This window comes from Chlorocebus sabaeus, chromosome 9 (genome assembly GCF_047675955.1).
Source record: "Chlorocebus sabaeus isolate Y175 chromosome 9, mChlSab1.0.hap1, whole genome shotgun sequence".
Classification (NCBI taxonomy): domain Eukaryota; kingdom Metazoa; phylum Chordata; class Mammalia; order Primates; family Cercopithecidae; genus Chlorocebus; species Chlorocebus sabaeus.
Genome location: NC_132912.1, coordinates 117,827,222 through 117,852,554, shown reverse-complemented (window position 1 = coordinate 117,852,554; position 25,333 = coordinate 117,827,222). Strand labels below are relative to the sequence as shown.

Sequence of the window (25,333 nt, the reverse complement as noted above, 5' to 3'; positions counted from 1 at the left end):
ACCAGTGTTTGCCATTTGAGTAAACGGCACTTCCATTCATCCAGCTGCTCAGGGTAAAAACTTTGGTGCCGTTCTTAAGTTGCCTCTTTCTCCAACACCCCATACAAGCAACCCACAAACAGATTGAATATTAAGTAGGTATGCAGGGATTACAGTCTTTCCACATGTTAAAGTATAAATGTTTCAATGATTGTTGGTAAGTAGATGTACCTCAGCAACCCAAGTATCAGCCTTGCTGTCCCAGTTCCCCTGACTCCTCACTTGAGATAATTCAGACCTCCCTACAATAGATAACTAGAGGGGTAATGTTGGCACAACATGGCTCATCAAGATCTTACTATAGTCCAATGGCCACAATCCATTTTGACTGATGTCTGGTCTGTACCTTACTAATTATAAGCATTTTTAAATTCTAGCACCCCACCATACCCCAACCACTGATCCCTTTCTCTACAACTACCATTTCAGTCCAAGCCACCATCCACTCTCACCTGGACTACTGCAATAGTCTACAAACTGGTCTTCTTATTTCCATTCTTATCCCTTTCCTATAACATTCAACTATCCAGAATGCAACCAGAATGATTAAAAACATAATTCTACTCCTATCATTCCCCTACTAATAATCCTTCAGTGACTTCCCATCATATTAAAATACAATGAAAAGTACTTAACATAGTCAATAACTACTACATGATTAGCCTCAGTATACACTTACGGAATCAATCAATCAATGGATGGATGAATGAAAAGCACCTTAAGCTGTAAAGGAGTAACAGCATGAGCTATGCAGTCAAATCTAGCTTTCCTACTTACTAGCTGTGAAACCTTGGACAAAGTTACTTAATTTCTCTAAGCTTCAGTTTAATTGTGGAACTTCCACCTAGAATATACAATTTTTCTAAAGATAAAATGAGATTCTATGTAAAATGCTTAATATGTAATACTATAATAAATGCTTCATAATAGTAACTTTATCGTTATTATTAAGACAACCTTCTCATTTTATATACAAAGAAATTAAGTATAATTAAGTCCCATACATAAATACTAACCTTGATTGTAAACAAATTAAACCTTCCACTTAAAAGACACAGACTGGCTGAATGGATTTTTAAAAAAGAAAAACAAAGAAAAACATGATCCAACTGCAAGAAACTTGTATCACCTGTAACAAGGTATAGAGGCTGAAAATAAAGGGATACAAAAAAATCCATTGAAACAGAAACTAGAAACTAGCAAGAGCAACTCTACTTAAATAAAACAAGTGTTAAGTCAAAAACGATAGAAACAAAAAAGGTCATTTTATAATGATAGAGGGATCAATTCAGCAAAAGGATATAACAATACTAAACAAATACATAGCCATCACTGGAGCACGTACACATATAATGTAAATATTATTAAATTCAAAGGGAGAAATTAATAACTTTAAAGGTAGAAATTTAAAGGGAGAAATTGGCCCTGAGCCAATCTTTGGGTCTCGGAGTGACAGTGGCAGTCTAAGAGTGCCTGTCTTGGGCTCCCTGGCACCATTTCTTGGCACCAGTGTTATCTGATCCAATAAAATAACAGTTGGGGGCTTCAACACTCTACTCTCAGCATTAGACAGATCATCTAGACAGAAAAAGAAACATTGGATTTAAACTGTACATTAGACCAATGGACCTAGCAGACATTTATAGAGCATTTCAATCAACAGCTACAAAATACACATTCTTCTCAACAGCCATAAAATGTTCTCCAGGATAGACTATAGGTTAGGACACAAAAGAAAACTCAAAAAAATTTTAAAAGTCAAAATCAAGCCTTGTGAAACCACAATGAAATAAAACTAGAAATCAATGAAAAGAAGAACTTTGGAAACTGTATAAATACATGCAAATTTAAAAACATGTTCCTAAATGATCAAAGGATTAAAGAATAAAGAGAAAATAAAAAAAATTTTGAAACGAATGAAAATCAAAAACTAAAAGCTATGGGATACAGCAAAAGCAATGCTAAAAAGGAAGTTTACAACAGTAAGTACCCATGTCAAAAAAGCAGAAAGGTTTAAAATGAACTAATGGTGCACCTCAAAGAACTAGAAAAGTAAGAATAAACCAAACCCAAAATTACTAGAAGATAAATAATAAAGATCAAAGCAGAACTAAATGAAATAGAGGCAGGAAAAAAAATACAAAGGATCAACATGAAAAGCTGGGTTTTTAAAAACATAAACAAAACCAATAAACCACTTGCTAGATTAAGCAATAACAACAAAAAAAAATTGAGAAAACCGAAATCAACAAAATCACAAATGAAAAAGGACACATTACAACTGATACCAGAGAAATACAAAAGATTATCAAAGACTATTATAAATAACTACACACTAACAAATTGGAAAACATAGAGAAAATCCACAAATTCCTAGACACATACATCCTACTAAGATTGAATCAAGAAGAAATATTTAGAAAACTGAAACAGACCAATAACAACTGAAGAGATTCAAAGTAGTAATAAAAAGTCTCCCAACAAAGGAAAGTCCAGGACAGGACGGCTTCACTGCCAAAGTCTACCAAACTTTCAAAGAAGAATTAATGCCAATTCTCTTCAAGTTAGTCCAAAAAAAAACATGGAAAAGGAGACAATTCTCCCTAATTCATTTTACATGGCCAGGATTAACCTAACACCAAACCCAAATAAGAAAGCAACAAAAAAAGGAAAACTACAGGCCAACATCCCTGATGAACACAGATGCAAAGATACTCAAAAAATACCAAATCCAGCAGCATATTAAAAAAATAATAAACCCTGATAAAGTAAGATTTATCCCAGGGATGCAATGATGGCTCAATATATGCAAATCAAAAAAAGTGATATATCATATCAGCAAGATGAAGAACAAAAACCGTATTATCATCTCAAGAGATGCAGAAAAAGCATTTGATAAAGTTCAACATCCCTTCACAAAAAAATGTCTCAACAAACTAAGCATGAAAGGGACATACCAAGATATAAAAAAGGCCATATATGACAAACCCACAGTTAATATCATACTGTTACAGGAGTTAAAAAGAAAGTATTTATAGGCAGTTAGTAAAGATAAAAGAGTTCTCAATGGAATTTCCTTTTAATAAAAAGCCCCAAAATCACTTCCTTTCTAACAAAAAGCAGCCTGAAAAATCAAGCTGCAAGCACAGATAAGCAAGCTGGAATGCTGGAAGCTGTGCCAACAGAAAAGGGATACCTGGAAGCCGGGTATATTCAACATGGAGATTTTCTCTTCCCTTTTGTCGCCATGTGTGCAGGCGTCTACGCTAGCCAGGTAGAGACCCCAACTGTGTAATAAAAGATTAGATGGCCAGCCTCTTAGTGCACTATGTAAATGGCACACCTGTTCCAACCAATCCTCTGGGCCCTATGTAAATCAGACACCGCCTCCGAAAGCCCCTCTATAAAACCAACCATAGCCAGGCACAGTGGCTTACGCCTGTAATCCCAGCACTTTGGGAGGCCAAGGCAGGTGGTTCACCTGAGGTCATGAGGTCGAGACCAGCCTGGCCAACATGGCGAAACCTCGTCTCTACTAAAATATAAAAATTAGCTGGGTGTGGCGGCGCCCACCTGTAGTACCAGCTACTCAGGAGGCTAAGGCAGGAGAATCACTTGAACCTGGGAGGCGGAGATCGCAGTGAGCCAAGATCACTTACTGCACTCCAGTCTAGGTGACAAAGTCAGACTCTAAAAAAACAAAAAAAAATACTGCATCCGGTCTCAAAGCAGAAGATCCATTCGGAACCCCACTCTCTCTGCTCAGGAGAGCTTTTCTCTTCTTTACTTTGCCTATTAAACTTTCTACTCTTAAACCCACTCATTGTGTGTCCACATCTTTGATTTCCTTAGCGCAAGACAACAAACCTCGGCTATTTCCCCAGGTCACTTCAATACCAAATGGGGAAAAACTGAAAGCTTTTTCTCTAAGAACTGGAGGAAGACAAGGACGTCCACTTTCCCCATCTAATCAATATACTACTTCAAGTCCTAGCCAGATAAATTAGGCAAGAGAAAGAAAGAAAAGGCATCCAAACTGGAAAAGACGAAGTCAAATTGCCACTCCTTGCTGATGATATAATTTTATATCTAGAAAACCTATAGACTTCACCAAAAAACTCTTAGATCTAATAAATGAATTCAGTAAAGTTGCAGGTTACAAAACCAACATACAAAAATCTGTAGCATTTCTATACACAAATAATGAACTAGCTGAGAAAGAAATCAAGAAGGCAATATGATAGCTACAAAAAAATAAAATACCATGAAATATATTTAACTAAGCATGTGGACAATCTCTACAGGAAAACTACAAAACACAGAAGAAAGAAATTGAAGAGGACACAAACAAATGGAAAGACATCCCATGTACATGGATTGGGAGAATTAATATTGTTAAAATGACCATACTACCCAAAGCAATCTACAGAGTCAATGCAAACTACCATAGTCATTTTTCACATAATTAGAAAAAACAATTCTAAAATTCACATGGAACCAAAAAAGAGGACAATAGCCAAAGAAATCCTGAGCAAGAAGAATAAGGCTGAAGATATCATACCACCAGACTTCAAAATATATTATAAGGCTATAGTAACCAAAACAGCATGGTACTGGTACAAAAACAGACGCATAGATCAATGAAACATAATAGTGAAAGAATAAATCTATATATTTATACTCACTGATTTCAAAGACACCAAGAACATACATTAGAGAAAGCACAGTCTCTTCAATAAATTTTGCTGGGAATACTGGATACTCACATGCAGAAGAATGAGACTACACCCCTTATCTCTCACCATATACAAAAATAAACTCAAAATGGATTAAAGACTTAGAACTATCAAACTACTAGACGAACACATAGGCAAAACGCTTCGAGACATTGATCTAGGCAAAGATATTTTGGCTAAGACCTCAAAAGCACAGTCAACATAAACAAAAATAGACAAATGAGACTACATTCAACCAAAAAGCTTCTGCACAGCAAAGGAAACAATCCACAAAGTGAACAGACAACCTGCAGATGGGAGAAAGTATTTGAAAACTATGTTACTGACAGGGACCTAAAATCCAGAATATACAAGGAACTCAAACAACTGAACAGTAAACAAATAATCCTACTTAAAAGTGGGCAAAGGTCATGAAGTCATTTCTCAAAAAAAGACTTACAAATGGCCAACAGGTACATGAAAAATAGTTTAACATCACCAATCATCAGGGAATTTGCCAATCAAAACCACAATGAGATATTATCTTAGTTAAAATGGTTATTACTAAAAAGACTAAAAATAACAGATGCTGGCAAGGATTCAGAGAAAAGGGAATTCTTAATACAGTGTTGGTAGGGATTTAAATTAGTACAGCCACTATGGTAAACAGTATGGAAACGTCTCAAAAAACTTAAAATAGAACTATCATATGATCCAGCAATCCCACTACTGGGTATTTATCCAAAGGAGACGAAATCACTACAACAGAGAGATACCTGCACTCGCATATTTATTGCAGCACTATTCACAATAGCAAAGATACGGAATCAACCTAAGTGTCCCTCAACAGACAAAGGGATAACGAAAATATAGTGTATATACATAATGGAATGCTACTCAGACACACAAAAAAAGAGAATGAAATCATGTCATTTGTAGTAACATGGATAGAACGGGAGGTCATTAAGTGAAATAAGCCAGCCACAAAAAGACAAATATCGTAAGTTCTCACTCACGTGTGGGAGTTGAAAGAGTTGATCTCATAGAGGTATAGAACAGAATGATGGATACCAGAGGCTGGACAGGGTATGTGTGTGGGTAGGTGGGGAGGACAGACATTGGCTAATGGATACAAACACATAGTTAGAAGATACAAATTATAATATTCAATGGCAGTGTAAGGTAACTATAGTTGGCAACAATGTATTGTATATTTCTAAGTAGTTAGAAAAGAGCATTTGAAATGCTCCCAACACAGAAATGATAAATACTCAAAGTGAAGAATACTCCAAATACCCTGACGTCATCATTACACATTCTATGCGGATAACAAATACTCACATATACCCCATAAATATGTAAAGTATTATGTATCAATAAAAAATAAGTAAAAGGCAAAGGAAGCAAAAACTAATCTTACTCCAAGATTTTAGACTTTTTGACGCAGTTTTGGCTCATACCCTTAATTTATATTTAATCTATACTATCATGAAAAAGCATTTATTTTACTGTTAAAGTGGTACATGTTGAAAGAGCCAACTATATTTTCTTTTTGCAGTTTTCAACTGAACACATTAAATAAATTGCTAACTTTGAACTATATCAAATGCAGGTTGTTGATATGATTTTGGGTATTTTAAAGAAGTCTAATAACCACACACACACAAAAAAACATACTCTAACAGTATCTCTAAGGTGGTACTTCAGTTAGTTTTCTTACATGCGAGTCACAGAAATTAATTAGGCTAGCTTAAGGGAAAATGGGACTGTATTGAAAAAATTATGTAGAAACTCAGAGAGTTTTTCAAAGAGGAAAATCACGCTTAGAATAGACAGGTACCTGGATTTTTTCATCCCAGCAAGACTATGCTACGTTAGCAAAAGACAATTTCCCAAAAGAAACTGGATTATTAATAAGAAGGGGAAGATATGCTGGAAAGAAAGACTTTAAGAGCAAGACGGGTAAATGTAGCTTATTGTAATCATTCCAGAAATAGTCTTATGATTTAGTGTGTACTGAAACTGAAGTTCTCCAATAAAAATCAAAACCAGATTTCAATGCAAGAGTTCTCTCTTCTAACATCATTTAAAAATTCTGATTTTGTTACAGTATCCAAAGTATTCTACACATGTTCTAGACCCATAAAATCAATCTCCAAAGGCCAGGTATTACCTTTTGTGTATTTTAAATATCCACAACTATTCTGACAATCTGTTAATTTTATAAGACAATGAATTGTGTGAGTGGTAATCATTATACTAGATCTGTTCCAAGAATACTTGGTTCTTAGAGTTTAGGTCAATGATGCTATTGTAGCACGGAAACAAATTGCCCTCTTGTTTAAAGATCAGTGGTTTCCAATTTACTCTTTTTGGGCTGTGGAAGGCTTAAAACAAAGTTTTACAAGGAATCTCAATATTTAAAATATTGCAAAGTGATGACACTATGGTTGAGGCAGGAAAGAGTCACTTATCTTCCATCCTATCCCCACCCATCTCCTTATATAACCCTTGCAGCACACATTTTGAAAACTCCTGGTATTATCAAAATATGTATGCTTAGAAAAGACTAACTTCAAAAATTTTGAAGACCAATTTTTTTGAATAATCATAACCGTCAAAATTATATTTCAAAAACATCTAAAATAATAAATTATAAAATAATGAATGCATGTATGTCAAAATTTCTTCTAGGTACAAAAGTTAAACTGCCCATTTTATTAGACTGGTGAATGTATAATGCTCACAGAATATCTAAATAGTTGCCTAATGTATAAATATTATTTACAAATTCAAATTCTTTATTAATAAAATGTACTGAACCCCACTGCAAAGAGAAGATTTTACTAAATTGAGCTATTACAAAATATCTACTTACTAAAAAGGAAACTGCTAGTGTAATATCAGCCAGTCAAGCATATACAGCAAGACACTATTTCAATTCACTTTGATCCAGCTAGCATCCCAAGACTCAGACAAGGGCAAATAATCTCTTTGTATAAATACTGAAATTTATAACCAGATAGTTAATTGACTTTCCCAAGATAACTTTAATTGTGAATAGAGAAGAGTTCCTCCATAAATTGAAATAACATTAAGAAACATTCATTCTAAGAATTTTCATGACCCGGGCACGGTGGCTCACATCTGTTATCCCAACACTTTGGGCGGCTGAGGCGGGCGGACCATGAGGTCAGGAGATTGAGACCAGCCTGGCCAATGTAGTGAAACCTCGTGTCTACTAAAAATACAAAAAATTAGCCGGGCATGGTGGCAGGCGACTGTAATCCCAACTACTTGGGAGGCTGAGGCAGGAGAATCGCTTGAACCTGGGAGGTGGAAGTTGCAGTGAGCAGAGACAGCGCCACTGCACTCCAGCCCAGGCAGCATTGCAAGACTCTGTCTCAAAGAAAAAAAAAAAAGATTTCTCATGTTATGGACTGAATGCTTGTGTCCATTCAAAATTTATATGTTGAAACCCTAACTCCCAATGTAGTAGGTGGGGCTGTGGACAGGTAATTAGATTTAGATAAGGGTAAGATTATCAGGGTAGGATCCTCATGGTGAGATCATTGCCTTAAGAAGAGAGACCAGAGAGCCTGCTCACTCCAGCTCTCACATGTTCGCACTCCCGCGCGCGCTCTCTCTCTCCCTGGCTCTCTCCTGCTCTTGCTCACTCCTCCTCCCCTTCTCTCTGCCATATAAGGATAGAACAAAAAGGCAGTCATCTTGTTCTATCTTTATGTGGCAGAGAGAGAGGGCCAGGAAGATGGCCCTCACCATGATGGCACTCTGGTGCTGGACTTCCGGTCTCCAGAACTGTGAGAAATAAATGCCAATTGTTTAAGTGACCTAATCTGTGGTATTTTGTTGTAACAGCCTGAGCTAAGACATTATGCTTTGAAGAAAATTGATAAACCATGTTAAGAATATGGACAGGTCAATATATAGTATTTAAAAAGCAACTGCAAGAAAGATTTAAGACCTTGGTTCTGATCAGCTGAAAATGACAAACGTAGAATTAGCTATATTGAGAGAATGATTTGCTCATTTTACATTGTCCTACACAGTCAGAGGCAACAAAATCTTATAAAGTCAGAGGCAACAAAATAAGTGGCTATAAATAGTTCAACCTAAGGCAAACTTATCTAAGAAAGGAATTTATATGCCTAGCACAGAATACTCTGAATTTTGTTGTGACCCTAGTTCAGTCATTGGTTCTATTCTCTCTCTATGCTAACTTCCCTGGTAATCTCATCCAATTTCATCAATGGTTTCCAACTTAATATTTAAGCCAACTAACCTCCAAATTTATATCTACAGTACAGATCTCTCTCCATCAATTTCCAGATCCATATATCCAACTGCCTCCTCACTATCTCCTTTCTGATATCTCAAAGACATCTCTAACTTGGCATACCATAACCAAATATTCTTCCTAAAATCTTCCTCATATTAGTTGATGACAACTCTGTCTTTCCATCTGCTCAAACCAAAAAACCTTAGTCATCTTTGACTCTTCTTTCCCTCACCCCCCACATCTAGACCATCAGCAAATCCTATTAATCCTGCATTTAAAATCACATTCAGTATTCAAGCAATTGTCACCACCTCCACAGCTATCAACTTGTCCAAGCTACCATCATCATCATCTCTCACCTAGTTTATAGCAGTAGCCTCTGAACTGGTACACTGCTACTACAGTCTATTCTCTGGTAGAAACTAATAGGAGCTTTATAAAACTAAGCCATATAATATTAATCTTCTGCTCAAAATCCTTCAATGGCTCCCTCATTTCACTTAGGGTAAGAGTCAAAATCCTTACAATGGTCTACAAAGCTAAGAATATTTAGCTGATATAGCTCCATCCTTCACTGATCTCCATTCCCCACAGCAACCCCTTAATTCCACATCCCCAACCATCTCCCTTGTTGTGTAACTTCTCTGAGTTCATATCTGACAAATCTCCCCATCAGTAATTCAATTCCAGCCACAATGGCCTTTATACTGGTCCTCATGCACACCTGGCTTGCTCCTACCTTAGGGTCTTTGAACTGACAGTTCTCTCCGCCTAGAATGTTCTTCCCCTCGATATCTATATGGTTGAACTCTCTCACTTGCTTGAAGTCTTTTCTCACATGTCATCTTTTCAATAAAACCTAAGCATATCATCACATTTTAAATGTAACCCCCAGATCTTTCTATTCCTCTTTCTCTGTTCAACTTTAATTTTTCATTGTACTTATCACCTTCTAATATACTATATAATTTATATTTATTATTTAGGGTCTGTCTCTCCTAGCTTGAATGTAAGTTCTACAAGGATCTTTGTCTTCTTTGTTCCGTGATGTATCCCAAGGACCTAGAGCAGTGCCTAGCACTTAACAGAAGCTCAAAAAAAATTTTTTTACATTAATAAATGAAAAAAATAAATAAATGAATTCATGAAAGAGGGCTGTCATATACACATTTTAATGCTACTTTTATTTTTAAACAGTCAACATTCTTAGTAGGTTAAGAGTAAAAATTTAATTTTATTAGCTCTCACAAAAAAAGTCAGATCTGCTGTTTTTGTTAAGTGGGAAGAATTTAATGGAATTAAATGCATTACCTGTCACTTCTCCCTCCTCAAAGTTAAAAGAGAAGAAACAGATTGACCGTGTTCATTATTATTATATTTCTAAAGGAAAATGTAAGCTACTTTGTGAATTTCAAGGCAACCTATAATCTCATGTGTACTTACATACTATCCTAAAATAACTAAATATGTCCTTATATGTTATATGACTAACCCAGATAAAATACCTCAGATAAAATATTCATAAATTTGAGTTGAAAGATTTTACATTTTTCTAAGTCAAACAAAACTACCAAGTTTTTACAATTTGAATGCCAGAGTTTAAGTGCGTTTTCTGGTAGTCAATACTGCCACCCAATGGCAAATGTTAAAATCTAAAGCCAAAAGATTGAAACAAAATAAGACCAAGATTCCAAGAACTAATGCTTGATAAAGTAACATTTTAAATGTTCAAATTCAATTGCTTCCCTCAATGTTCAGAAGTAATTATACACGAAGCAAATAACATAATTTATTAGAGTAATAATCTTACAAAATATCTCTAATTGAAAGTGTATATATCACTATACTAGTAAACTAATACATTTCTAATCCATTCATTCAACAACAAACAAATTCCAGTGGCTAGTACATGCCATGCACTATATTAGGTCTGGAAACGCGAGGATGATCAAAACATAATCATTCTTAACTTCTTGGAGTTTATATTCCACTGGGAAAGATAATCAAAGAATCACACAAGCATATAATTATAAACTGTGATAAATGCTATAAATTTAAAAGATAGGGTCCTATGACAGCATATTACAGGGGGATCTGACCTGGACTTAGAATATAAATGGGGTAAGGGTTTTCTAGGAAGAACTTTGGAATTAAGAAAGGTCTTCAGATAGTGAGGGACAAAGAGCATCTGAGAAACTGGAGTAAGTTACAATAAAGTGTGACTTTAAATAAAGATCAGAGGCACTATGCAACAAAACTATTAAATTACATGATTTACATTTCCAGATCCTATATTTCAATCAATAATTTAAGAGTTTAAAACAGTGAACTTCAATCCTTATATGAGAACCGTACCTGAATTGAATTAAAAAGGAATACTAAAAACATAAAAATGTCCTGAAGACATTTAAAAGAATCGAGCAATAGGATTGAGCAGGACATTCTGGAATAGAAAAGGAACAGGAATAATTTGATAACAGTTAAGCAACTGTCTTATATATAAATGATGGTGACCTATTTTTCACTGTTCTCTGTAGAATAGGGAAAAAAAAAATCTGTTGTAATACATTAAGAAAAAATTGTATGCTGAAGCCTGCTGGTTTGTCACTTCACCTGTCTACCCCTACATCTAGCCCACACTGCAAAGTTCCTCTTAGTAGACATGAGAGAACAAATTGGCCCATTCCTTGTTAATTATGGTAACAATCTAGAGTTAAAAATATATCATTTGAATTTTTTGTTTGGGAATCTCAATCATTTGAATCCCCTTTCCTATGTTTGGGAGAATCCTTTATTGTGTGAATTTTGTTCAGAAAGAGAACCTCTTTCACTACAGATAACAGAAAAGTTAAATTCCCTATTTCACATCTCTAGGCACCCATGGTATGGACAAGACCTAGGTTTAGCCAAGCAGATACTATTAAGCAGGACTCAGTCTTAATAAGTGATGCAAAGATGTAAAGACAATTTACAATTCTTTCTCTCCATTCCTGTAGCATGCAGTACCTACTTTAAGGGTGCCAGTGGTAGTAACCCAGGATCCTGTGGCAATGACAGGAATGTCCTACTCAAACTTTCCTTTGGCTTCATCTTTGCTGTAGGCCTAGCCTTTCTTTGTATCTGGCCTCTTTCCAACAATGGTTTATCCAGTCTTCTCATTTCTCCTGTGAGCTACTCAATATCCTTTTGTATTATTTAGAGAACAGGTTGAGAGAAGCAAAAATAAGTTGTTGAAATAAGGTGAAAGCTTATTTCTCTCTAATGAACATTCTAGAGATGAATGGGCCAGTGCTACTTATTATAGTTTATGTCATTTATCAGCCACAGGAAAATATCTGAATGATCTAATATTTGCATCCAGATTTCATATTCACATCCTACCAATCTCAACTTAGTAACTGATATGGTTTGGTTGTGTCCTCACCCAAATCTCATCTTGAATTCCCACGTGTTATGGAAGGGACCCGGCAGGAGGTAACTGAAACATGGGGGCAGGTCTTTCCTGTGCTGTTCTCGTGATAGCACGTAAGTCTCACAAGATCTGATGGTTTTAAAACCGGGAGTTTCCCTGCACAATCTCTTTTATCTTGTCTGCCGCCATGTGAGATATGCCTTCCACCTTCTGCCATGATTGTGAGGCCTCCGCAACCATGTGGAACTGTAAGTCCATGAAATCTCTTTGTTTTGTAAATTGCCTGGTCTCTAGTATGTCTTTATCAGCAGTGTGAAAACAGACTAATACAGTAAATTGGTACTAGTAGAGTGGAGCGCTGCTGAAAAGATACCCGAAAATGTAGAAGTGACTTTGGAACTGGGTAAACAGGCAGAGGTTGGAACAGTTTGAAGGGCTCAGAAGAAGACAGAAAAATGTGGGAAAGTGTGGACCCCCTAGAGACTTGTTGAATGACTTTGACAAAAATGCTGATAATGATATGGACAATGAAATCCAGGCTGAGGTGGTCTCAGATGGAGGTGAGGAAGACCTTGTTGCCCAGGCTGGAGTGCAATGGCGCAATCTTGGTTCATCACAACCTCCACCTCCCGGGTTCAAGTGATTCTCCTGCCTCAGCCTCCTCAGATTTTTTTAAAGTTATATAAAACAGAGAAACATACAACTACTCGGAAGGCAGTTGGTGGGAGGAACATCATACCTTGGAATCTACTTTGAAAATTACTGTTCTATTGTATTCTTTGCACATGAACATGAATTCAATTTGTTATATGTTGCTTTTGATGTCTTATAAAAATTGATCATCTATCCCAATGTTTGGAAGCCATTTTAAGAGATCAGTGCTTTTCAAAGTTGCCTTTTTCCCTCAGGTGACTTATTAAAATTTAAACAAATTTTACAGAAGCAACCAAGATGTCCTTCAGTAGGTGAATGGATAAACTGGTACATCCATACAATGGAATATTATTCAGTGCTGAAAAGGAATTAGCTATCAAGCCATAAAAAGACATGGAGGAAAGTTAATGTATCCTGTCAAGTCAAAAAGACCAATCATAAAAAGCTACATACTATATGATTACAACTATATGATATTTGGGAAAAGGCAATAGTATGGAGACAGTAAAAAGATCAGTGGTTGGCAGGGGTAGGGGGAGGAAAGAATGAATAGGCAGAGCATAGGGGATTTTTAGGTTAAAAAAACTATTCTGTTGATGATACTATAATGGTGGATACATGTAATGATACATTTGTCCAAACCCACAGAACGTCCAACACTGACAGTGAACCCTAATGTAAACTATGACTTTGGTTAATAATGATTTGTCAATGTGAGCTCATGAACTGTAACAAATATACACTCTGGTGGGAGATAGTGATAATGAGAGAAGCTGTGTATGCTTTGGGGCAGGAGGTAAATGGGAATTCTCTGTACCTTCTGCTCAATCTTCCTGTGAACGTAAAACTACTCTTAAAAATGAAGTCTATTTTTTCTATTTTACTGTCATAGAAGCAGACGAGTCTACATAGGTCCCTGTACTTTTAGTCATATATTTAATATGTATATATCATTATCTTTGACAACTATACATTATGACAAAATTAAGTATTATACAACAAACTTGTGTGCCCTCAAGTAGTCCCAGCTACTCTAAAGGCCAAGGTGGGAGGATCACTGGAGCCCAAGAGTTTGAGACCAGCCTGAGCAACACAGAAAGACCTCATATCTACAAAAAAAAATAAAAAATTTTAATTAGCTGGGAATGGTGGTGTGCAACTTGTGGTGCCAGCTACTCAGGAGGCTGAGTTGGGAGGATCATTTCAGCATGGAAGGTCAAGGCTGCAAAGAGCTGTGATCATGCCACTGCACTCTAGCCTGAGCCACAGAGTGAGATCCTATCTCAAAGAAAAAGAAAAACCAAAGAAAAAAATGACACACAGAGACCAGGTAGGTTAAGCAAAAGAGAAATGTTAGGAAGGAACGCAAGACTTAGTATAAAGCTAGGTTTTTCCTCTGTGTTATCTTAATAAAACCCAAGTTTCTAGAGGGTAACTCATTTTTTAAAAATATACATTAGCATAGAGGCAAACAGAATAAGTCAAGCAACAACAAGGGATAAAATATAATGGAGATAACAACAATCTGTTACTCTAACCTAAAGAATCCAGTTCCAAATAACACCTTGTACAAAACTACCAGATTTTGAACCTCATAAAGATCGCCTTGGCAGTGCGCATTTTCAAATGTCTCTCATTCCTTGATCATTCCGCATTTGTCCTAGAAGCAAATCTATCTCTTCTTACCTCACTGATTCCTTCCCATTCTATATATCTGAAATAAAAACATCATTTTCCCCTAAATGATTTTGCTCACAATCCTACCTACTTTGGAGCTATCCTTAAATACAGAATCAGGATCAGGTTTGAGGCACAAAGTAACCAGTCTGCACATAATTTGTCTCGAAAACACCATACTATCTCATTTACCAGCCCTCTACCTTCAAACATATAAATTGAGAAATCATTTCCTTAATTATTAAGAAAATGGTATAAAAATTGGTCTTATTTCTGCATTTTATAATTTACAAAGGACTTTCACACTATTCTCCATAAAAAATGTATATGTATTTATAAATAAATGTGTATATATGCATACACACTCACACATACACATACATAGAGATGCATTTCTTAGATTATTGCTATTATAACTTTGCTTTTAAAGTGAACATACCCAGTATTTGCTTCCCCATTTCCATTTGCTTATAGACATATTAGATTCAGGAATTCTTATGATTTAGGACATTACTGATGAGAATAATAGGATATGAAAAGGCCAAAAATCAAAGGCCAGAAAAAAACTCATAACGCTTTGAATCAGATCTATATTACAAGACTCACAAAATAAAGCATTTCAAAGAAGGACTAATGAAAGTAAATAAAAAACAGAAAAGGGGACAGAACTGTTCAGAGAATGTTATACAAATGTATCCCTCATTTGCTTTTAAGACTGCTGAAATGAGGTGCAGACTAACGGCAATTGAGGACCAGTTTGAAAAATACTGTGTGTATGAGCTATATTTCTATTTATCAGGCCTTAAATTACATATAATATGGATAGACCATTGTCTCTATAGAAAAGACAGTTATTTTAGTTTCACGTCAGAAATGAAAATAAAATTACAACTCAAGGCACTTTTGGGGGGAAGAAAAGTCACAAATGATTAAAAGAGTCACTTAAAATACATGTCCCTGTAATTATAGAACATTTAGAAATTTGTATCTGTCATAATTGTAATTGGTAAGCAAATTTGATTTAATAAGAAATCATAGATCTTTTGTGCAGTTGACATACCTAATATTTTTTATGACCTAACATGAGCTTAAGACAGGCATAATTTATACAAAGCCTAAAATAATTCCTCTAAGTAAGTACTGAACATACTCAACACCACTTTTTTGAAAACATCATCTCAGCAATAATGAATACAACTATATGAAGAGTATGTTCTCTTTGGTTTTTAACTTGGGAACTATTGCTACTATTTATTACACTGTATTATAATAACACATAATCAAGTACTTCAGGTTATGTAATTATTGAGTCAAATGTCCCTATATCAACAGGATTAATATGTTGGCACAAAGGAAGCTCTTCATATGTAAATGCAACTAGCAAAAAGTAAACTCTAGGTGGGTAGGTGTATGTATAACTAAGTGTATCTCTTAATTTCATAATGACAATATTTATTATTTTATATCCAGATAAACAAGTAAGCCAATATTCTTCAGTATAGTGTAAACTTAATCTTTGATGATAGATATTTATAAAAATTACTTAGATATTCTTTCCTAGGAATCTGACTTTTGCAATAGGCAGCTAAAATACTTTTAAAAATATTCCAGTTCTTTTTAAAATAGCCACAAGATGTCAGCCTTTCCTAAGAAATAAGTTTCATATACTGCAGTACCTTGTAAGATGGGCATTTATTTTTGTAATATACTATTTACATTACCCTTATAAATCAAATTTGAATGCACCACATTAAATTCAGTGAAGACACCAAATTTGGGGAGAGTCGACAACAAATTACAGAAGACCATAATGATCACACACCTAACAATTCAGTTTCATATATCACTTCGTTTAGTCTTCAAAGTAGTATGGAGACAAAATCTCTGCCAATTAATTCTATTTGTGACAAAAAAATTAAGAAGTTGATTATTAATCTGAACATTCTAAAAATAAAAGTAAATACATGAGGTTTGGGTGTGCAAACTATAATGAAACAAATAAATGTGGAATTTGTATTAATCTATTATACATATGAATCAATGTTTCAAAAGCCATCACACCACACGTGCTTACCTTGCCAACTATCATTGCAGACACATAATTTTTCTCCCGTTAGGTCACAGTAACCATGATCTGGACTACCGCAATTGGCTTTACAGTAAGGAATATCACAAGCTTCACCCTTCCAGTATTTATCACATTCACAATATACTTGACTTGGAACAGAGATACTAGTTGTACACTTCCCATGACCAGAGCAATTGTTAGGACAAGAATTGATTCTGTAAAATATAATTCACATATATTCAAATTGAAAAAGAATTTCGGTTGATACATCATAAACTTTATAATTTTTATACTGTGTCCTATGTGCTTATAAATGTAACACAATTTCACAATGTAATTCTTTACTCTGTATCCTCTTACTCTTCTGAAATTGTTAGTATTTATTTGCAGTTGGTCTTAGTTTATTCAACAGATTTACTTTGATACCAAGACTCCAAATGTCTAATGACTATATGCTCAACATCTGCAGGATCTGTACAGTTCCAAGCAAAATGTTTTGTAAAGACTTAAGTGCTCAAATGTTTTGAATGTATATTTTACATTTAAAAAATTAAATTCATGAATATTCAAAACTATATGAGAAGTCAAGACATAACTTGGCTGTATAATATTTAAAGAGCATGCTATTGCCTGTACACTCTGACGGAAGGAAAGGGATGTTTATCATATTTAGTTTTAAGACTCTTTAACTGATTATATTCTACTATATATTTGTTATCCCTTGCATACATACTTGGATACATTGTAGGATAAATAATTCCATAATACATTGTTAATTCAAAGATATTTAGAATATTTCTGGTGAAAAAGTCTCTGGTTATCAATTTTTACATTCTGAAGAAAAAAAATAATATACAGACTTCCTCTCTAGCCATTCCTGTGAAAGCATCTGAAAGCATCTCTCGTTACTTTATCCTCAATCTTCTAGATATAAAAATGTTTATAAAGTGTCAGGCATATAATAGATTCACAATGAATATTACTTTTCTTATTTTAGAGGAGATAGTGGTATGCAGCCACGTATCTCTTAAGCCACAATTTCCTCATGTGTAAATGGGAAATATACCCACCTGACAGAACTGAAGGTAATTAAATGACATAATGCATATACAGCATTCAGTACAGTCTCTGCAATAGAGACTACAAAAACTTAGCTCCCATAATCCTCTTCAAATTACAAGTGATATGCCTTAAAGCACTGAAAGGCAGTTCACAACTCTGTGTAGTCTCACACATCTGTTACTACCAGTAAAGTTACACTAGTATTTGTTTACTTAATCACTTGCCAACAAACAATTGTAAATTTCATAATTAATTTTCAACCAAACTTACAGGCTTAGATCACATTTTGTGGCATACTATTAAGATTTTATGTCACTTAAGAAGGGGTCCTACATACTAATTTGAAATTTTACACAGTAGTCTGCTTCTGGTATATAAGACATTAACAAAAATAAACCAAAAAAAAACTCTTTTACATTAAATTACAAGAATCATTAAAACATGGAATTTTAAAAAAATACTTACGAATAGAAAATGTTGAAACCAGTTAGATTATATGCAGCATCGCTAAAAAAATGTAACAGTGCATAGCCAGATGTAGTAACAACTTCAGGCACAGTTTCATTGCCCCTTATTTCAGGGACTATCAAACCACTAAAAGAGAACAAAACTGAGTATTGTATGTGTAGATATACATAAGACTGTTAAGCACATAAAATTTACTCAGAAATATTCTTACCAGGAGCAGAAATGCTTGTACATCAGAATGGGCAACTAAAAGCAGAATAAATCTGAAAGAAGTTCCTCTCCATTTCTCACTAAATTAGTTCTACTACTGCTGCCAATACATTAAAATCTACTCTCATGCCACTGTACCCCATTTTTTTTCTTATCATTATTTGTAAGGCAGTGTCTCATTTCTCCTTTTTGTCCTGCTATCCATCCTGTCATAATACTACAGGGTACTCTTTCCCTTAATTCATATAAAACTTCACTTAAAGTCACCTTGCTACTCTAATAAGTGACCCTGTACCTTTACTTATTCTGATTGGTTTAAAAATCCGATGAAGCTGAAGACACTCTACATCAGGTAAGCAATTACAATTACATTCTAATTATAGCTGTACATTTCCAATACATTTATCTAGGTGATTTAAAATTAAATATTTTTAAAAATTTAAAAATACATACTTTTATGTTTTTCTAATTTTGCATACCTATGCAAATTGCATTAATATATTACTATTATATTACTATTCCAAAACGACTATTGCTCACATAAGCCCATAAGCACACAAACAAAAATTTGGGGTGGGGGAGATATAAATGTACAAAATAGTTTTAAACTAGTAACTTGTACTTCGTTTTAAGACTACTTGTTCACGAGAAAAATTACCTATCTTCATTTAGTTTTATGTTCTAGCCTCTCTAAATCTATGAAAACATGTAATAGGTGAAAGAAAAGAGGCTGCTAACAAACAAATTACATAACCCGACACAGTGAATTCCTTTAGAAAGAGTTAAAATTATGTCTAGGTACCGCTAAGAACTGAATTCCCCCATTCAAATCATATTTGACACATAAATGAAATACTATAGTCAAATAATTTATTTGGAAAATACATTCTCAAAGACAAGTTAAAAAGTAATCAATTCTTGATTTAACGCTTTAGTAATTATTATTACATCTACTAGCTTATGTTTGTGAAGCAACAAATGATTTTAAAATGAGACTCTCAAAATAATACAAACCCTATGACACCAGTCTTCGTTATACACACATATTGTTCATTGTAATAAAATTATATAAAGGTATTACTAAAAATAATAGGTCTTTATAATAGATACAGCTAGTCTCTGAGAGCTCTCTGAAAGTGATAAAAAGAATAGGTCTGGGCTGGGTGCAGCGGCTTACGCTTGTAATCCCAGCACTCTGGGAGGCGGAGGCGGGTGGATCATGAGGTCAAGAGATCGAGACCATCCTGGCCAACACAATGAAACCCCATCTCTACTAAAAATACAAAAAAAATCACGTGGGCGTAGTGGCACACGCCTGTAGTCCCAGCTACTCGGGAGGCTGGGGCAGGAGAATCGCTTGAACCCGGGAGGAGGGGGTTGCAGTGAGCCAAGATCACACCACTGCACTCCAGCCTGGTGAAAAGCAAGACTCCATCTCAAAAAAACAAACAAACGAACAAAAAAGAATAGATCTGTTTGGTTTTTTTAAAAAAATATTTTAAAAACAATAAATAAAAGAGAGTTTCTACTTATTGTATAATACACCAGGAAATTTGGACCAACTGAAGTCTAGTAAAATGACAAATTATATAAAAACAAAAAAATCAGCTTGAAGGCCTGCCCAGGCATTGAGGCCACTTACCCTATTGGCATTTGCTGATTTCAAGGCTGAAGGTAAGACTTGAGGGGCTAAAAAAAAACTGAAGGATTTCAAGGATTTCACAGAGTAAGGGAAACAACAAGTGAAACCCAGGGCCTTCATATTGAACTGAGATTTCAATGGTTGGAAGTAAAAGCAAACTACCTAAAGTTGGGCCCTCCAAAAGACTGCACTGCAGCTGAGCTATGAATTACCCCAATATCTGAGTTTGGATTGAATTGAATATGGATTGCTAGTGTCCCCAGGTAGTCTCTGCAAGAATATAATCTTTCTAGGCCTCAAATTATTACTATATATGATTTTCCAAACACAACATCTAACACACAATTGTCCGGCACACAGTGAAAAAAAAAACACTTCTCCATTCCAATCCATTCTCCACATTCTAAAAAGTCTTGCCTACAGAATAAAAGTCCAACTTCTTTAGTGTGGTGTACAAGAAAGCAGTATTACAGTGATTAAGGGATTAGGATCTACAATTACATAACCTAGATTCATTTTCTGACTTACTAGCTAGGCAACCTTTGGGCCACTCACAGAAAATCTCAATTCTGTCTCAATTCTGCATTTGTAGAATTGCAATATTAATACCTACCTAAAGGTTACTTTGAGGATTAAATAAACTAATACTTATAAAGAACTCCTGCACATTGTCTGGCACAAAAGGAACACTAAGTAAATGTCACTGATTGCTGTTTTGGAGGAATGTGACTCCTACGTATCCTTCACATTTCCTACAATAAAGTTACTCAAAACTTTTTACTATTGCACTAAAATATAATGCTCTTTAATGTGTCTATACCTTTGTATATATGCTTTTCTCTCTCTAGAATGTCCTACTTGACCCTCCTATTTCATTCTTTTACTTATGATGAAAGTCAACATGAAGGATTATTTATTTTGAAATTATGTAGTACTCTTTCATAACCTGACTGTAACATTAACTAGGCTGTGTGAAAAATCTGTTTACATACCCCCACTAATGCAGGACTACTGCATACTAAAGAATTGGCTGGCTTTTGTCCCCAGTTCTTGGGATATAACCTCTAAATTCTTGAAATTTCCTGAGTGATAAGAGTGTCTTCCTATTCACAGTGAGCCCTGAAAATTTATGCTAATGAGGTGACTCATGTTGGGCCCCTAATTAATTTAAGCTAAAGATATAATTGAGAATAGGGGATGGCCACTCCAGAAACACTAACCATGTGATGGAAGTGTTGGCGCCATATGGTATTAGCCTAACTTCCCAAGAGAGAAGGAGATGGGAGGGGCTAGAGATTTGAATTCAGTCTCACGGCCAATGATTCAATCACTCGTGGGTACATAATGAAACTTCAATAAAACTCTGGACACCTGAAGCTCAGATGAGCTTCCTTGTTGGTGATACATGTTGATGTGCTTGGTGGCTAACACATTCTGAGGACCCAGAAGCTTTGCATTTATGATCCTCCCAGACCTCACTCTATGCATCTCTTTATTTGGCTGGCTCTGATTTCTATCCTTTATGATAAAACTATAGTCATAAGTGTAGAACTTTCCTGAGTTCTATGATAATTCTAGTGAATTATCAAAATTTTTGGAGAGAGTAGGAACCCCTAAATATGTAGCCAGATGGTCAGAGTAGGTGGGGACCACCAAGCTTGCAGCTATTGTCTGAAATGACAGCAGTGTTACAGAGCAGCAGTCCCCAACCTTTTTGGAACCAGGGACCAGTTTCATGGAAGACAAAATTTCCACAGACCAGGGGGAGGATGATTTTGGGATGATTCAAGCACATTACGTTTATTATGCACTTTATTTCTATTATTATTACATTGTAAAATATAATGAAATAATTATACAACCCACCATAATGTAGAATCAGTGGAAGCCCTGAGCTTGATTTGCTGCAACTAGATGATCCCATCTGGGGGTGATGGGAGACAGTGACAGATCATCAGGCATTAGATCCTCACAAGGAATGAGCAACCTAGATCCCTCACATGCGCAGTTCACAACAGGGCCTGTACTCCTATGAGAATCTGATGCCACCGCTGATCTGACAGGAGGCGGAGCTCAGGCAGTAATGCAAGCAATGAGGGCAGCTGTAAATAAAGATGAAGCTTTGCTCACTTGCCTGCCACTCACTTCCTACTGTGTAGCCCTGTTCCTAACAGGCCAAGGACTGGTAAGGGGATCTGGGGTGGAGAGGAGACCCTTGTTGTAGAGGACTGTGCTCTTAACCTAGGAAATCTGTTTTAGCCCAACTGCAGGTAGTTGGTATCTAAAGTCACTGCAATAACTATGCCTTCTTCCTTACTATGTACTCTAAGCCTGTGACAGTCTCTGGAATTAAGTGTTGAGTAATAAATATTTATACAATTGAAATAATTCAAACATATTAGATTCTGAATTCTTAGCAAGATGAAGTACAAACAGCATACGCTTTTAAATCAGGAGATTGAAGTTCAAGTCCTAATCCTAGCTCTACCATCTATTAGAAGCAAATAACTTCTCTGAATGTCAATTTTCTCAACTGTAAAATGGGGATAATAGTACTTAGTATTTCCCCAACAAGATCTTTGTGAGGATTAGATGACATTTAAACTGCCTAGCCCAGTGCTTAACATCAAGTGGATATTCAATATCAATAAACATGAGTTTTCCATTTCCCTTAGGAGGGCTAACAAGAACACTTGCTAATGAGAAATCACTAATTCCATCTTCACAGCCATATACTAAATCCCACCTGCTAATTATCTTCCTTTAGTAACAAGAAAGTGTTGGTAAGAATGCTAATGGATGAGTATTAATACGAAGTAATTAGAATTACTAGATAAACAAATGAACAGGCACACACCTAAATGATGGTCAGCCAACGGTATCATAAAAATAGAGTTAAGATAGCAAAGTGATGTTTAAATTGCTAAAAATAAATGTATGAACTGAGGATCAAATTTAATTGTTACAATAAATTGTCTTACAACCTAATTGTTTGCAAGGCTCCACTCTATTTTCTCTCTATTGTCCTTAGATGAAGGACTGCTTATGGCTATCCCTTTTCTAATGTTCAAACAACTCAAAAATTTAAGCAATAGCAATATCACAGAATAAGTACCTAAGCTCCTAAGGAAATACAAGTCCTTACATTTTTGTCCAAAATAATAATTCACATTCCTGATAAAATAGAACAAAATAAAATGTATTAGAATGGAATGAAATAGAACATTTGCCACATGAAAAGTAAAAAGAAAAATTGGAAAGAAAAAATTTTGAAGGGACCAATAAGCTTTTATCCATACTTAAATTTTCAATGACAGAACATATAAGAGATATTGTATAAATAGCAAAAGTAAATAATATGAGTAACTTATCAACAATCATGTTAAATTGTATACAAAATCTATACTACATGTTCATAATTTTTTCTGTGTCTAACAGATTTTCTCCTATTCATGAAACTTTTTATAATAATGTAAACATATGTAAGATTTTTAAATTGATACAATGTTATAATTTTAAAATTAATAATCTACCATACTACTAACAATAAAATATTTTGAAGCAAACAAAATTCTCATATTTTCAGAATTGGTAGAAACTCCATCTTTATTAACCATTGCACAAAGCATAACTTAACTCTTTTATGCAGAATTTAAAATTTTACGATTTCACTAAAATAAAAAGACAACTATTAAAAAAAAAAACTTGTCTATTCATTTGTCAGCTAGAACTCACTCTAATATATCCAAATAGATAGTTCTGAAAACATATTCAATCCACTTTAAAAGAATAAACTAAATACAATGAGAATAAAAAAATATTTAGAAAGAAATCTATATTTCCAATATAGTACTTATCTGTTATTTCAATATTTACATAATTATTACCTAAATTGACGGTTACAGCAAATAACAAAGTATTATAATCATCTGTGAAATGTAACTATCAATACCTTTACTAAATTTATTTTGCAGTACATATCAATATATATTTAAAGTTAAGGAATTATAGAGTCACTTTTCTGCAACTGATTAAATATAATTACTCACCTAAGTACAGCTATTAAAGGTGCATATATTGAATCTCCATCATAAACATACATATGATCCCAGCTACATTCTGTAGCAAAATGATTGAATCTTAATCTTAACACTGCATTTGGACTGAAAATGAATATGAAATATTTTTAAAATTAAAATATACAAAGCACAGAGTGAATAAATACATAGTATTTATTATATAAGATACAAAGCACAGAGTGAAGAAACTTTAGATACGCTATTTTATTAGAAATCTGTTTACAGATAATTTTGCTATAAATCCTTATATCATCAGGGTGAAAGAATGATAAGCCATCATATCTAATTTGTACAAATAAAATGTAACTTTCAAAATCTATTAACAGGACATATGTATGTATCATTATTTACTTAAAATGTAGTCAATAAAAAATGTTCAGCCAAGCGCGGTGGCTCTTGCCTGTAATCCCAGCACTTTGGGAGGCCGAGGCAGGCGGATCACGAGGTCAGGAGATCAAGACCATCCTGGCCAACATGGTAAACCAGTCTCTAATGAAAATACAAAAATTAGCTGGGCATGGCAGCACACGCCAGAAGTCCCAGCTACTCGGGAGGCTGAGGCAGGAGAATTGTTTGAACTCAGGAGGCAGAGGCTGCAGTGAGCTGAGATCACAACACTGTACTCCAGCTTGGGTAACAGAGTGAGATTCTGTCTCAAAAAAAAAAAAAAAAACTTCTATGTCTTGATTTAAGGTAGAGGTTACATAGAACTGTATACATCACTGAAACCTTGTGGAACTGTACACTTAAAATGGGTGCATTTTGTTGTATGCAAATGGTACTTAAATAAAGTTGATTTTTAAAAATCAACACTCAAGAAGCCACTATTCTTATTTTTACAGAACCCCTAAATGGAGGCACTAAAAAACTATTTAAATTTTAATCAAAATTCTCAATGTGATATAATGTTGACAAATAAAATGTAACTACAGGTGCACAGCAGAGAATGAACAGCGTTTAAGTTAGAAAAATTTAAATAAAAAATTTTCCAAATATACTCTTTAGAA

General features: G+C 34.8%; 1 protein-coding gene across 3 annotated transcripts in view; it reads right to left on the bottom strand.

The window, feature by feature from the left end:
- The window catches only part of ATRNL1 (attractin like 1), an 809,729-nt gene that overhangs the window by 757,283 nt on the left and 27,113 nt on the right, over positions 1 to 25,333 (bottom strand). For all 3 annotated transcript variants that reach the window (XM_038008819.2, XM_073019389.1, XM_007964178.3), the window contains exons 3-5: positions 24,297 to 24,410; positions 18,393 to 18,521; positions 16,872 to 17,080 (exon numbers count right to left, since the gene is read on the bottom strand). In XM_038008819.2, coding sequence (XP_037864747.1) covers positions 16,872 to 17,080; positions 18,393 to 18,521; positions 24,297 to 24,410 — 452 coding nt within the window. The remainder of the gene's footprint in view (positions 1 to 16,871; positions 17,081 to 18,392; positions 18,522 to 24,296; positions 24,411 to 25,333) is intronic.